General features: G+C 38.0%; 1 protein-coding gene across 1 annotated transcript in view; it reads left to right on the top strand.

Moving 5' to 3' along the window:
- The window catches only part of LOC107103260 (calcium uniporter protein, mitochondrial-like), a gene marked incomplete at its 3' end in the record, with an annotated part of 57,432 nt that extends 42,245 nt beyond the window's left edge, over window positions 1–15,187 (top strand). The window contains exons 3-4 of the mRNA XM_015402886.1: window positions 13,777–13,840; window positions 15,017–15,187. Of these exons, the coding sequence (XP_015258372.1) occupies window positions 13,777–13,840; window positions 15,017–15,187 (235 nt within the window). The remainder of the gene's footprint in view (window positions 1–13,776; window positions 13,841–15,016) is intronic.
- Window positions 15,188–17,033: the final 1,846 nt, after the last annotated feature.

Raw genomic sequence — 17,033 nt, 5'->3', positions numbered from 1 at the left:
ACCTTGTAATTGTCTTTAAATGCTTTTGGAGGTTCAAGTCTTAATCCAGCACTACACCTAGATTTCGGTCCTGATCAGTGGTTACTAGCTGAAGCGACTTAGATTATTTTATTTGAGAAAAGGAATTTGCTGAGTTTATTGCTCCGTTTTTGCCTGCTTGAGCCATTTATGTTCCTTTTTTTTTTAGATGATTCTTCAAAATCCACAATAAACCCCAGTCAAAATAAAAACCATCTTTATGAGTTTCTTTTGGTAGAGTTTTATCTATCTGCCAGGTTTTTAGTGATTAGGGGGTAACTAGAGGGGATCGCACACATCTCTAACTCTCCAGTCAAATACTCTTCCTAATAAACCTGCTTGTAAAGGGGTTGCTCCCTAGCCAGTAGAGATATGTCCCATGGCTGGCCACTTTATTAGGTACACCTTTCATAATTTAACACATATATTTCAATTGACCATATGGCAGCAACTCAAATCATTTAGCATTATATAGTAGAAGAAATTTGATTTTTATGTAGCATGGCTGTTGGCTCCAGATGGGTTAATGTAAGTGTTTCAGATACAGCTGCCCTGCTGGGATTTTCATGCCCAACAGTCTCTCAGGTGCACAGTAAAAAGCACAAATCAGTTGAGTCCACTGTCCCCTATGGGAGCATTTTTGAGTTTTAGATGCTGTTATTTTCCTCATTTCACGGTCAGTGGGTGGATATCTGAAGTGGAAAATCCCATGTCCATGTTGATACTCTGATATGTGGTAACTCAGTTTTCATATTATTGTCTTTTTTTCATTTTGTTGAGAGATAAAGCTGTTGAAGTTGTTGTACCACAGAAATAGGTTTTTGAGAAACGGTATAGTAAGAAAGAAAAAATATCTGAATAACATTCAGAATTTCCTATAAAATGCACATTAAATGGATCCAGTTATAGGAGAAAGTTTTCATTTTAATTCAGTGTTGACGCTTATCTCTAAGGAGAGTGAATCGTTGGCTGCCTTTACACATAAAGAAAAATAGAATGCTGACCGTTCAATAAAACAACAGAAAACAATACAAGTTGTTGTTCACAGATTAATTCACAAAACCAGCCGGACCGTTATGAACACTCCAAAGCAATATCTGAAGTTTTACAACTGAAATAAAAACTAAGAAATATCTTGGAAGCTAATATATATCTGATAATAACAAAGAACTACATTAATAACGGCAATATGATGAAGGTTTCATTGAAAACACCAAAACAAATTATAGATTTACTTTTTTATTTCCATAACAGAAGGATGTATAAAATTGTACCTGAAAATGACTGTCAATAAATAACAGCATAATTAAAAGGGACATTTTCCTTTTCAGAAAACATGTATGTTACGTTGTTTATGTTGTATTTGAGGATTTTGCTTCCTACCTCGCATGGTTAACGGTTTGATCTTGAAATCCATGTTTAGCTGGAAGAATTAGTAACTAACAATAGACTATGGTTGACGTCGTGTTAATGCAGTTAGTAAACATGATTCATATCAACCTTTTTTTTGGTAACTAAAATAGATAACCATGAATTTATATGGTGTTTTAGAGTGTCTTTATTAGTTTTTAAGACATTTGGGTTTTACTGTTTGTGTTAAAAGTTTTTACCATTTCCCCCTCTCCACCATGTACGAAAAAATGGTGGAGAGGGGGAATCCTTTGGTAGAATTTCCAGCACTTAACTATAACAGCCTTTTTCAGGCAAATATATTTAAACGGTAGAGGTTTTGACCAAATTTTTGCTGATCTTAAGGCAGCACAGAAACCTAAAATAAAAACCCTTTTACTACCTTGCTCCATATTCTATGTCAAGCTTTCTCATTTCTAACTGGATTACCTGTTTGCAGTACTTCAGAGATATCCAAGGTTATCTCACTTTCTTAATTATTTAATTCCCTTTGTTGTTCTTTTTGGTTATTTGTGGTTCTAGTTTTTCTTTCATGAACTCAACCAGTTACAGCACATTGGTGATGTGTTGATCAAGTAGCTACCAATGAAATGACTGTTTAAGTACCTAGTTTTTGAACTTTTGATCTTAAACTTGAAACCAGTCACTAAAGCTTCTGTTTGTATATAAAGTGAGAACTTGTTTTTGGAATTGGCTTCATAATGGAAGTGTCTACTTTTTAGCTGCTGGTTCGAAAACTATTTGTTTTTATCAGTTGTTGAGCATCGTCACCACTATTGTAGCTTTGTAGCTAATCATCTTGCGATAAGTTAAAGATTAATGGTTTATTAGATTTTAATTTGATTAATTCATTTTATTCTAATAAATCATTGAACGTTACCATTGTCCACTAGACGGCATCACTCTGCTTAAGTTGAACTTCACAGATATTTGCAAGACAGGTTATGCTAGAATGCAGGTATGCAAGCGCAGGAAAAGGAATCGATCCAGAATCCATTCCGAGATTATTTACACTCTTTAATGGTGAAAATCCAGTAGAAGACACTTTATGTGGTTCTGTTTGTAAATCTAAATACTCAGTAAACTCCTTATGTCATCACCTAAATAGCTCCCATTTAGCTGTGCTGCATAGCGGAGCAGCGACAGTTACTGTTCTGTACACAGAGGGCATTTGTAAAAATAAAAATAAAAAAAAGACATGCTAGCAATAAGGTAGCTTGGAGTTAATGCCTTCCATAAAGCCAAGTTGTATCTTTCACCTAAAAGAAACTAAAACTCCCTGTTTAAAATTGTTGCTAACAGCAAAGTCTCTCCCACCACTGAATGCTGGATCACACTAAAATCATCAGCTTTAGATCACAGCTTGCATCCACTTTATTAAAACAGTGGCAAATAGCACACCATATCCTATCTTTTAATGGTAGTTATACATCTCTGCACTTTGGAAATTATGAGTTTTTCACATCTTATTTCTTTTCTTTTCTTTTAGTTTTGTTAGATGTAAGGTTTAATCAGGTGCATTTATTACAGCTGACACAACAAATTGTTAAAATACTATGATGTACATTTTTTTAATTCAGCATATTCTAAAAAGATGTATCACATCATGTTATGGAAATATCCCCTTGATACAGGAAAAAATGCAGATTTTTAAGAAAATTGCTGCTTATCGATTATCAGTCGGTTGATTAATAAGATCAATCAGCTTTAGACTGATTAATCTAACAATAACTTGCATGCCTAATAGCAATGTAAGCTAATAACTTGTTTCAATCAATTTCATGCATTTACCTCCCGCAGGAAAATATTCTCTAATAAGTGATCGGAAGTTTAACTAAAACATGTATTCTATTTTTTTTTCCATGTGAGTCATATTGGATATTGAAATTGGACCTTAATAAAGTAAAAACTTAATGCACGTCAAAACTTTATTTACCTTCATCATAATGTTTTTACATAGCTGTAAATTTTATACATTTATTTCTTTATTTAATAAGTCAAATTTTTATGAAGAATAGGTTACAAAGCCGTTACAAATTTCTTAATCTATACTGCATTCAGCAGTATAGATCATAGATTTATAATATATATAGAAGTGGAATAGTTTTGACATCCTTGCGGCTGTGGCTGAATTGATCCTGTTAGGGTCACCAGGGAGGTCTGGATTGATGGGTTTATAATGAATGTGAGAGGAGGATTTGCATATAATTGGCTACATGTCTACACATACCAGTGAGGTCACGTTTCATTTTGGAAGAAAGTGATTATTGGAAGCAAAAATTGACAAGAGAGTGAGGTGGCCTGCTACTGGACTGAAAATGTTGTTTGTGAAATGAACACTGAAGCAAGCAGCTAGTGCCATCTGCTGTGCAAGCTTTCAAACAGGTCCCCACTGTGCCTGCAGATTGACCACACACATGAACACACCTAATAAAGGCATTGTGTGTAAATAAGTGGCCATTACTTATGCAAACACCATTTTCCATATTTAACCTGCGCCTATTTCAGAGGTGATCCAGGGTGTGCTGCTGCTTGGCTCGATCCAATCTTTGCAGAGCACCAAGGCACACAGCTGCCGGTCTTCTAATCACACGTGTTTAAACCTGCACTGCTTATTAATAATGCATCATATTCTAGTGTTGTTTGTCCCAGTGAGCAGTGTGTGTATATGTGTGTTGAGGGAATGGGTATTAAACTGCAACAGGCCCATATGTTGAGGACCAGATTCATCCACAGTTGAGATCTTATCCCATAGATTAGACGTGCTGGGAGCCGGAATTAATTAATCAAGGCATGTATTGCAATGCTGTAAAAGATTAAGCAGGAATTATTTATATCTTGCTGCGATGGGGTTCGGGTTTCTGATGGCTTCATTTGGGGAAAGTTGTTTTCAAGTCTGCATTGCAGTGGAGCGAGCAGATTAGTGGGTGCTTTCACAGGGCACGGCATGCTCTGTCACGGTTTCTCTCACACGGCGTGTGAGTGGAGATTACTTAGTGGCATGGCTTTCAAAGAACGACACAGACCATGTTAATGGCTTTTACAATGGAAACAACGCAATATCCAGAAAGGACAGCAATCTCTCTTGTTACATAAGCTCATCACCATTGAGGTGGTAGAAGCAACGCTGAGTGTGTTACACTTTTCTCTTTGAGGAAGCCTCGGTGGCTACCTTGATTTGGTCCTTGCTTCTCTGTCTGTGATGACATGGAGAGGGAGTGTGTGTTTGAGTAGTATGCAGGCAATTCAATTATCTGGAGGTGGCACAGGTGTGCTGTTGGTCTACAGAGAAAATATGGTAATCCATGCTGTATAAAATATGAAAGGATTTTACAAACTAGAACAGTTTATTGAGCGATCTTAAAGAGAATCCAAAACAGCTTTGGTCTCCATTTGAGATGAAATCAGTTATCTAGCATTATAAATGATTTCGACAAAGACTATGTTCCAACAAATGTTGATTTCGTTTACATTCGTTTACAACCTTAAAGGTATTGTTAAGGATTTTTTAAAAGACCTGTCCTCTCCACTTTGAGAAAACTGCGCTTGCAAGAGCATGCGCGAACACATTTCTCTTCATGCACGCCCTGTTTAAAATGTGCTGTTCTCACAGCTCATACATTCTCATAGCCTGCGCCATCTTTGTTATTAGTCGCTGCTTTTGGGTAGAGACAGTGGGCCACTGTGACAGCAAATCCCATAGTGCCTTGCGAGGAGAGCTCTCTGTGCAAAGCATACAGGGATAAATCTGCCTCTTCTAAGGCCTTTATTTTTTATTATCATACAATTCGTAGACATTTTCACTTACGACCCTCTGCCATTTTCAAAGAACTGCTGTAAGAAAGGCGAGCTTCAATGACTGTCTGAAACTGTAGCTCACCACACATATAGCCTGAAAGTGCGCATGCACAGAAAAATATAGCTAACTCAATGAGGGGAAGGAAACAGACGGCTTAAATACACAGGAGGATTTGATTGAGGGCAGGTGTGTTCAATCAGGCTGGCTTGGGTTGTGCAGGCAGCAGTGGTGGAGCAAAACAAAGATGCCATCTCACAAAATATTACTTATTACGATTCCTGAAGTGGTAAAAAATGAATAAGTCACATTTTGCTGGCAAATATTGTTTACTGGAGTCTTATAGCCACACTTTTTGTCTGAAAGACTAAAAGCAGAACTTAGATAAACTTATTTAATTTTTCCGTCTTTTTGTAAATTTCCCATTGCTTTATGATTCTCCCTCAATGTTTACATTATATTTGGATGAGTTTGAAGTAGGACTGAATCCATTAATTGGATTCATCATGAGTAACCGATTTTTAAATAATTGTCAACTAATTTAGTAATTGATTAATTGTTAAATATAGAGACGCATGTCTTTAGCTGACAGAGAAACCCATTTAGAGCAGCAATTTTACCAAAATTGTAAAAAAAAAAAAAAGAAAATATGTAAAAATATTGCATTTAAGATGAAAAACTTTGTCAATATGCTCTATCCAGAACTCCTCCAGTGGAAAAGGTTTAGTTTCCCATGGTTTAATTTCGTAAAAAATCTTCTTTAAGGAACCTTTTGCTATCTATTAAGCTAAAGAATAATCTACAGATTAATCAATTTACAAAATGATTATTAGTTGCAACCCTAGTATGAACACCTATTCATGGGGGAGTCATGACACTGATCCCTATAATGAGTTAAATGCAGAGGACAAATGTAGTCCAAGTTGAGATTAAGTTGATATTAATAAGGAATACTGTTGAATTTTAATATCATAACATGTCTTCAACCCTTAATTGGTCCCTTTAATTTTCCTGCTTGGGCATGGACTGCTTTGGGGTTGCCCGATAAATATGTTCCGTCTTTCAAATGCCTTCTTCAGGTTTGAGAAATATTTCATTTTATCCTCCAAATCTTATTTTCAATGGATCTTTACTGGTGACAGCTCAGCGCAGCATATTGGCGCAGAGACAAAGACAGTTGTGTAGTTTAGAGGCACTCACCCTCAAGGGCGCCATGTAGTGGGAGTTGCATCAGCAGTGCTATTTCTCACCATTGCTGTTGCTTCAGCACTTACACAGATGCAACATAGAAGCTCTGCTTGACACATATTATTTAGCTGGAGTTAAAAGGATGGAATGGAAAAAGGGAAGGCTTCTAAACTGCAGTGTCATTATGTGTTGAGATCCTGCCCTAGAAACACTGCTAGAACAAAGAAAGGTCATTGCTGTCTTACTACATCAGCCAGCAACAGGTTTAATATGAACTATCAGCTCATATAGCTTAGGGAAAAACCCCGTCACAATGTCTAGAAATGAATAATGCTGCTCAGGATGGTGAATTAAAACAGAGTTATTACAGTCAGTAAAGACTTAAGATGGAGTTTTTTCGTCCACATGCCTTCCTGTGTAAATCTTCACAATAAAATAAGGAAGAACTTACTTACTAACTTACTTACTTACTTAAAAAAAAAGGCACCTTAAATATTCTTGTAGATAAATACAGAAAATTGGAAATGTAGCTAAAGAATTTATGTATTTCTTGCCTTTACTTGGTAAAATAAGAGACTCTGTAGACTCTTAAAGGTATATTGGAGGATGTTCTTTTTCTGGGTGGATCATCAAAATGAGTTGTCCTAATTGTCAATCATTCTGGTGATATGTCTACGTAAGGCACTCCTAGATGCTCGTCCCTATTTTCATGTACCGGTGGTGAGTCTGACATAGTGGAAAAATTTTGCGTTTAATAGGAGTTCCCTATCAGGAGCGGGTATAGGGTTGTGCATGTGCATTTTTTGGCAGCGAGGAGGGCGGGTCTTTCAAAAAATTCTTGAAAATCCTCCACTATACCTTTAATTAACACTCCATGTTATTTAAACCACCATTCAAAATGTTGGTTGATCTTAATAATTTAGGATTTTTTTTTTTATAAGAAAGTGGATATTGGATATTAACTAGCAAATATATGTGGGACACGTTGAAGATTTAGTTTTCAGGTTTACCTCATAACCACACAGAATAAATAGGCTATGGATCATTAAAAAAATCCAAAAATTAATGTTGGAGAACTGTATAAAAAATAAAAATAAATAAATAAATAAATAAATATATCCATTTCATGTAATCACAAGACATGGCTGCTGAATGCACCAGAGATGTCGAATAGACAAGGCACCCATTGTGTGCTACAGGGTGAGAGAAATAAACATCAATACCGGGCCAAGATATCAGCCAAACTGATAGCTGATCTTATTTCTGGGGCGACAGTGGAGTAGGATGAAGGAGTCAGTCCTGCGATCAGAGGGTCACATGTTCCAACCACAGATCTGTCCAATTCAGGCAGCTGCAACCAAAACATAGTTTGCCACCATTGGTTTGTAACTGACTGAATGTAACGTAAAGGGCTTTGGAGTCCCTTGACTGGAAAAGGTGCTGAATATATAAAAGTACAGGTCATTTAGCATATTTGGTACACATTATATCATTGTACAGTATATATTTGCTCTGAACAGGATGAGTGCATGTTCTCATATTAGAGAATTTTTCAGTATTAGATTATGGTAGTACAACTTTAAAAAGAAAATACTTACTTTGGAAAAAAGTTATGAAATATGTAAGCCTCTAAGGGTGCTGTCTATGACAGCAGACCAAATGGTAAAGCAATCATAGTCAACCTGTTTGAAATACATTCTTAACATTTTATATTAAAAAATAGCTGAAAACATTAAAAGCAAAGTTGAAAATAAGGAAGTAAAACTCTAAAAGAATACTAGGAAATCACAGAACGAACTTATTAGATTTACTAAGGGGTTGAAACTGAGATGGCTGTTTCCCTTCAGCTCGACAGCAACCCTAAACCTACAGTCAGAGCTAATAAGCAAAGGTTTAGATCACCTTTGTTAGGACATGAATGCAAGGCGGCTCTCTACATCATCCAATAATCCTTGGTAACCTAAACATTTCTAGTATATAGCATAAAAAAGCATCATATAAAAAGCTGGTGTTGTTTCTTTTCCTCAAATTTGATCAGACTTTTGTTTTTTTCACGGCTGTGCTGGAAGAGGAGGAAACTAGTAAATCTTGCAAATATCCCCATATGCATAATTGCGGCTGAAATGAGAACAAGAACGTGATTATGTTGCAAGTTCACACAACAAATGGAAACGGTTTCACATACAGTAGGGGAGGTCTTGTGAAGCAGCCAGAGCTGCAGCTCTTTCTCTCTGTGAGATTGTGTGTCAGCAGCGTTCCTTTATAGTCTGTCTGCAGCCTAATGGCACATTTTAGTGTATGAAGAAGGAGATTGATCTTCGCTGCAGATCACTGTCAGGCCTCTAGTTCTTCTGCTGTAAAAGAGCCTTTTCTCTCATGATGAGAATTTTCGTTCTTTTTGTTGGTGTGGGTATTCATGCACATTTCGTGCATTGAAATGAACAATTCTGAATCCACTTTTACATAAATTAAGTGGTCGGCAGGTTAAAGCGCAATGCAGATGAGTTTTGATGAAAGAGCAATAAAGGGAACATCAGGGTTAAGTGTGAGTTATTCAGGGATGCAGGGAAAGGGGTGAAAAAGAGGACCAACTCCCCCCTTTAAAGGCAAGGGATTCCTTTACTGCAGTGATCAGCAGCCTCCCTCTTCCTCCCTCCCGCTGCCTCCCCTCTCCTTGCTGCCCTGCCTCATCTCCTTCGTGCTGCGGGGTACAGTATGAGCACCACATGGTTAGAAACGTAAGTGCACTCGTGACTCACACCTCTCTACTCCAGCCTCCATTTATCCCCTGCTTCTCCATTTATCCTAACACTTTCTCTCCTCCTCCTCTTGCTGCTTTAACGCCTCCTTCTTTCCTCCGGCTCATCCCTCCATCATCTCCACTGAAGGCTTTTCCTTTGCTTTGCCGTCGGTCACTTGACAGCGTGACATTGATTCCAAGGTTGCTTTGCTATCGACTGCTGCCTCTTCGTTAAATATTTCAGGCATCGTTTCAATGGCCACGTGTCGAGGGAGGGGGAGGTCCTCCCCAGCCGCTCCCCAACCACGGCTGACAAACAGCCCGGCGAACAGACGGGGCGGGCACACGTGTGCTTTCACGCCTGCTGCACTCACACACAGCAACATGTCACACGACAGACATGCGGTCCGGCTGTGTTTGCATACGTTTATGAGGTTTCTGTGTAGAGTCAGGGTTTCCTGGAAGCTTTGATGGGGATTTTGCAAGTGTTAACAGTAAAATCTTCAAACAACAGATCATGATAAATGAGAAAAGTGAAACTGGACTGCTCTCTGCAGCTGGTGCAGTTATTCCAGACTGGCCAAAAGCTATTTCTCAGCATGTCATCCGATCAGCAGGCTAATCACGATTTGGGCTTGGTGCTGTGGGTTGGCAATGGGTATTATTTACAATACTAACACACACAGTGGAAAGCCACCGTGGAGTGGTGGCATTTACTTTTACTTCTATTGACTTTCTGCCTTTTCTCCCTTGCTAAAGAAAGAAAAAAAGTAGACGCCTCTGCAGCTGGTCAGGTCCGCTGTGTTGCATTGCTGATGCTTGCCCTGCAGCTTTCTCTGCCTGAGTGACGTTTTGGCTGTAGATAATCAGTCGTGATGTGGGACTCACCTGTAGTTCACTGGATGGTCAGCGCTAGCTATGACTGTTTGGATTTATGAGCTGCAGACTGCTTAGCAGACAGGTTACCGGATCAAAAATTAGGGCAGTCAAAAAAGGATTTAAACTGTTTAACTGACTACTTAATTCTTGAAATATTAGGATACACCCTTTTGTATTAAGGCTTTTATGATAGCAAGTCATTTAGTATATTAATTCAGGAGAATTTATATGAAACGCCGACCAATCGGTTTGGCTGGATTTAAACTCACAGTGCTTCTGTTTTTCATCACGTCATCAATAAACTCCTGTGAACCAATGCCACCGGCAGCCATGCATGCCCAGGCTATTAAGCTACCTCCACCATGCTTTACAGATGATGTGATATGCTTTGGATAATGACCTAATCCCCAAATTATTTTCTTCTTTCCTTTATTCTGTTTAATCTTGAATTCATCTTTCCATAGAATGTTCTTCCTTAACTGAGGTTTTTTATAGCATAGTGTAATCCAGGGGTCACCAACCTTTTTATGAATAGGGGCTACTTCATGGGTACCGAGTCACAGGATGGGCTACTAATATTGACCTATGAACTAGAGTAGTCAGCGTTCACCTAAACTTCATAGATAATAAACATATTTCTTGTGTTTCTTTACATTTCTAATTTGCCTCTAGATATTGTCATTTTGAAATCCCTGTAAATGCTTATATGTTTTAAATTATTGATATGATGAAACGCTCTATAAATGATAAAACATAACAGCAGCAGCAAAAAAATAACATTCAAACTTAGTCCACTGGTAAGTTGTTCTGTTTTCATAAGATGCTGAGGGCACCCCATGTGGTCCTTGAGGGCCCCTTGGTGCCCGCAGGCATTACGTTGGTGACCCCTGGTGTAATCTAACCTTTTTATTCTGGAGGCTCATGAGTGACTTGCATCATGTAGTGAGCCCTGTATTTACTTTTAATGCAGTTTTCTTTTTATGGGAGATTTGGGTATTGATACTTCTACTGTTCCCTTCTGGACAGATTGGTTCACTCGAGCAGCTGTAAAAGGGTTTCTTTTCACCATAGAAATGATTCTTCAGTCATCCCCCAATATTGTCTTCTATGGGTTTCCAGGTCTAATTGCATTGAGAAAATCACCAGTGCTTTCTCTTTTTTTTTAAAGTTGTATTAAACTGTCACTCCTGTGGTTGTAGCAATTTCTCTGTGGGCCTTTTCTGTTTTAGCTTAGGGGTGGCTTGTTTCTGAATAGAAAGCTCCTATGACTGGATATTTTCTTCACACAAAATCTTTCAAATATGAGCACCATACCTCAAATCAACACCAGGCCTTTTATCTGCTTGACTAGGATTTGCCAAATCCTTCCCATAACAAAGCCTCTGATTTTATGTCCAAGTTTTGTCCCTTTATAAACACGGTGGCACCTGTTTAGGAACTGAAACTCCTGAGACCTTCATCTTATTTTAGCTTGGATACCCTCAAATTAAAACTAAGGTCTGGACTTTATGTCCACGATTTTTGTATTGCTGTAACTTCAATATGTTTCAGTAAATGGGTAAAATAAATATTGGTGTCCAAACATGTATGGATCTAACTGTATTTTCTATAGAATAAATGATGCTGATTGTTTTATAATAGCCCACATCAGTCTAACTAATGCTGTTTTTTTAATTTTATTTATTCTTTTCTTTTTGGGGGGCAAATTTTTGAAACTGATATTTCTTTTTCTTCCTCCATGGAAACATGTCAAATGTGGCATAAGTCTGGATATAAACAACAACAACAACAAAAAAAACATGCCCTTGACATGATCTCAAGGCATGTCTACTGAATGCACTAAAGAATCAATAAATTCTTGTATCCCCATCTGCTGATGTGAATATCAGCCAATAGTACCGTCTGGTCTATCAGTTTACCTCGAATACTTTCCTTCTATCTACTTATTCCTCAAATGTGTGAATCCATCCATTTTCTGCCCCTTCACTTTGTCCCACTATCAGTCTTGCCTTTTTTAAATCCTGAAATAAATTGTTCACTTTTGAATGACGATTTTCATTCTAATTATCTTTATAGAATAACAGAAATGTCTGAAAATGCATAAATTTGTAATAAATGAGCAGAAACCCTTGTCTTTTTAAGTTGGTTAGGTAAGTTAACGGGATGATGGGTTTGGTTCAAGTTAAGTTTCTATGAAAAATGACTTTCAGTGTAACAAAGACCTTACTTTGATGGTCAAGATCTCAAAAAGAAAAGAAAAAACAAAAAATATATATTTCTACCTTCAAAGGTTTTTGTATGATGTGTTGATGAAGTAAAACAGTCTGTGTTTCAGTTGGATTCTAGGTGTTTCAGTTGGATTCTGGGTGTTTCAGTTGGATTCTGGGTTTACCAGCTGTCCCACTGCAGGGACTCTCCCTTACTGGCGTTTACTAAGATATTTTTACTCTTTGTGGTCATAAAGGTGAAGCCCTGAAAGCCCTAAGTGGCTGCTGCTGTGGTTCCCCTTGATGGGGGACTTCATGCATGTTGTAAATCTAACATAACTACTCAGCTATTCTGCTGTTACAGTTACTTAACACTTGAGTGAGAGCAGGAGAGATGGAGCTCTGCTTGGAGGCATGGCTTTCAAGATGTGCTCTGATCTGCTTAAATGATGGGTTAATGAGTGCTACTTATCATTAGGAGCAGTTTGACCGGAACTCAAATGTGCATATAACTTTAATCAGTAAGGTTTTGATTCTCTTTAGTCGTTTGCCTCTGATTTTATGGTGCCTTAATTTCTACAAACAAGGAGTTCTGACTTTCATTGCTCGCCCAAGGCTTGCCCCAAGATTGGTGACCAGCCTGTTTTACTTTTTTTTTCTTCGAACATCTGCAATACAGCTTTAAGGGGAACTCTTATTGGACTGTGTATAAAAACAACAGGGCTTCCCCCCCATCTCCTCATGTCTTCCTCTCTGGTCTGCAACCAAAGCACATTATTTGTGTTGAACGTTTTCTTTTTTTTTTTCCATGCTGCATTTTAGTGGTGATTTCTGCTGCAGTAATTACATGAGAAGCCGAAAGCTTAGTGTGTTTTTTCATTATGCATGACTCTGTACAGTACTCGTTTGATGAAGAAGCTGCAGTTGGATCCATTAATCTTCCTTCCTTGGGTGGGGCTCTGGTCTGAAACAAACTAGATGTTGTTTTGGAAAATCATACCCAGACATTGGGTTTATTAAAGTGGTAACATGTTAACAGAGTTTATTCACTCTTGAATGTTAAAAAAAAAAAGACGCAAGAGGAAGAAAACATTTAGCATTCATCCGTTCATCCGTTTTTCTCGTCCATGTCTCCCTTTATTCCACCACTCCTTTCTCCACCTGTGCATCCATTTGTTTTCTTCCACTTATTTATTCAGCCAGCTGTCCGCCCAACTCTGCCCCTTTGTCCCTCTCCCCATCCATTCATCCAGTCCTCCCTCACTTTGTCCATCTTTTCATCCCTGTGTCTTTAAAGTTGTTTATCATTCCATGACTGGTCCCATTTGTATGTTCATCTGGCTTTTTATCCATCCATCCATCCATCCATCCATCCATCCATCCATCCATCCATCCATCCATCCATCCATCCATCCATCCATCCATCCATCCATCCATCCATCCATCCATCCATCCATCCATCCATCCATCAGTACTTTTGCTCACCCACCAATCTAAACAGTTTGTTCTCTCTATCTCTCAACCACTTGTGCTTGCAGGTCTGGAAGGGCGCCCCCTCATGGCATGGCCAGAGACTGTTTTGCTCCTCCACTACCCCAGAAGGTGAGCTCTCTGTTTGAATCCATTTCCCCTTGCATACAGTGCAACATATTTGGTTTATTGTTAACCATTTGAGACATATGATGGAATTCCCTTTAAACAAAAACTCCCTCTAATTACCTTTTGCTTCAGAGACAAATGAGAAAGCTGACCAAAGAAAAGCTGTGCCTTAATCAGCCAGCAGAAGCTTATTTGGAGTAAGCAGGCAGTTAGCAGCCAGCGGGTTATTAATTTTGCAATTTTTGCTCTCAGGGAGTACCTTTTTGGTTGATGGGTAGAAAAGATGAGCCAGCAGCACTGCAGAGCAGGAGGATTTGATTTTAAATAGAGCTTAAATAGCTTTGGGATTACAACATAAAGGAGCCCAAGATCCCCTGACACTACAAACAGCGGGTTTGTGATGGAAGGATAAAGGAAGACAAAGGGGAATAGGTGCAATAGTGAAGCTACTTTGCCTACACTTTCACAGTTCCTCTGCAAGAAAGTGAAATGAAATGTCTGTGCCTGTGAGCGCATGTTCAAAAGAGAGGATCTACTGGAAGGCAGCTGCCAGCTGATGATCCTTCACCTCAGCACGAGTTTGAGCAGCGATGTGCTGATTCACTGCAGCAGCCTGGACCCTCTCCATACTAGGCTCACAGCCCTCTGGGTTGATTCATGGATCTGTCATTAGAGACCATTCAGTGTGTTAATGGTACAAGCTGTGCAGGGTCTTTATAACCACAGTTTGGTTATGGACCAGTCGGGCTATATTATAGAGATAATTACTATGCACGGAGAGGCTTCTGGGGAACTGTTTGGACAAAATTAACCGTTCTTACAGCACTCTTTAAAGCAGCATGTACAGACAAAACTAACAGCAGGCAAAATTCAAATAATTGAACTTGGAAATGAAGTTTTGGGACCATTTGGCCTCCGTCTTCCTTTTATCCTTTTCACTGCTGAGAAAGTCTGTCTGGGTATGACTGGTTAGTGATGCCTACCTACCTGGATGGCATTTTGATCGTCTGTCTTTTCACATTAGCATTATCTAGGGAGATAAAACCCTTTCTATGGGAATAGAAACTATGTGTAGTTAATGTCAAAAAGCTGAGCGCAAATCTCTGGAAAGCAGTGTTTGTGTGTTGATGCTGAACCCCTGAGTCTCTCTGCTGTTTCTATTTCTTGTTACTCCCTCAGACGTGACAGTGGTGTACCAGAACGGTCTACCTGTGATATCGGTTAATTTGCCGTCCAGACGAGAGCGCTGTCAGTTCACCCTAAAGCCTCTCAGTGACTGCGTGGGAGTTTTCCTGCAGCAGCTCCAGGCGGAGGACCGAGGCATCGACCGTGTGGCCATCTACTCCATGGGTAAGGACACAAGCGCACACTGGATTATGTCTAGCCAGGTAAAAGACATGGAACAGATTTGAACACATAATAATTTTTAATCTTTTTTTAATTCATCTAAGGGGAATAATAAGTGATATAATTGTCTGTAGGCTCTAAAAATGACCTATTTTGGTTACTTAGGAAAATAATTAATAAAAGTTTTAATAGCATGAATAAAACTCTTAAATAATAACAGCATTTCTATTAACATTGAATAATGAACCTTTTTCAGTTTTAAAATGGAACAGGCTTTCTCAAGAGAAACATATGCAATTTAAATAAGTGTGCAAATAAATAAAGATAAATAATCCAAGTATAATAGTTTGACAATATTATAAGGTTTTCTTGGGTATTCTTTTCATTTGCAATCTTGTATTCTTATGAAAATCAAAAATAAACATAAAAAAATATGCAAACATCACTTTTCTTTAGTATCAGTACCATGCCAAATTAGTAGTGTTACTGACACCCCTTCAAAGAACAGATTTCATGCACTACCATGTGTAAACAGAGGGACACCCTAGTAGCTGGTATCTCCCTCTCTACATTACCTTCANTGGTTCAGAGTGAATTTCTGTGACAATATCCAAAGTTCATCAGGGATGAACATAATTCTAAATTTTTGTCAGTTTTATATAATTGAAACCCAACTGATTTTGAGTCATCTTCGCCTATTTAGTGTACTCAAATGGAAAAGCAAATTACTGAGGAACTGTAAGCCCAAATTACATGTGTTATACATCATTTGAAAGCTAACACCTTGTAGTTTCTGAAAATATAAATGAAAATAGGGTGACTAAAATGCAGCCTAAACTTAATCATTTCAAACATGACTCAAAATAGTTTTTTTTTTCTTCTCGAAAATAATTGGTTTTCTTTGAACAGCATAAATAAAGACATGCTTAAGAATAGGCACGTCTCATTCTATTACATTTGTTCTACATCAAGTCAATCACAACTACAGAACTGAAGTTTTCGGCCTCTAGGTATAACAGTTCCAGAGCTGTGGGGCTTTTAACTTTTGGTGTCACCAGCCTCTCCAAACCTCTCCAAATATGCAAAATTGTGCCATTTGATCCATAGAATAACACTGAAGCATTTTGATGGCAACAGAACAGTTATAAAGCAAGTATCATTAAACTTTTTTTCATTTTCATCTGACGATTGACTGGTATATAGATACAGAAATATAAATGTTTCATTTAGTTAATATCTCTAGTCAGTGCGTCATTGGCTGACAGGCAAGGAGCAAGGAGCTTATGAGACTTCATTGGCTGTCCCTCAATCAAATTGAGTCATACAAAGATGAAGACATTTTTGTCTTGTAGGTAGGAGGACGATGTAAAAGAAAAAAAAAACGAAAAACAAACTTTGCAGGCAAATGTTTGATGAAGTAAGTATTATTAGCAAGATTCTAAGCATTAGCTATGACCAGCTATGCGACGATTTTCTCTTCATGGAATATTTTTATTTTTTATATATATATATATATATATATATATATATATATATATATATATATATATATATATATATATATATATATATATGCTGGATTACTTTTAATCTGTGGACCCTTATGGTCCTAGCTTTTTGTCATATTTATATTTTGATATGCTGTTATATCTGTGTTAACTGTGCTTTGGTGCTCACTGTGTCCATAAAATGAACTTGGTGGTTGAATTGTGGAGAATCTAAGGTTTCTAACAATGTCAAACAAGCCTATATTGGTAAAAAAGTTTACTGTTGGTAATTTTCATGCATTCTAAACTAGGGTGACCAAACGTCCGTATTTCCCGGGACATATCCGTATTTCACGTCCTGT

Source organism: Cyprinodon variegatus, unplaced genomic scaffold, assembly GCF_000732505.1.
Source record: "Cyprinodon variegatus isolate N-32 unplaced genomic scaffold, C_variegatus-1.0 Scaffold1406, whole genome shotgun sequence".
Lineage (NCBI taxonomy): Eukaryota > Metazoa > Chordata > Actinopteri > Cyprinodontiformes > Cyprinodontidae > Cyprinodon > Cyprinodon variegatus.
The sequence above is the reverse complement of the archived record's forward strand: the minus strand, read 5'-3'. Positions and strand labels throughout refer to the sequence as shown.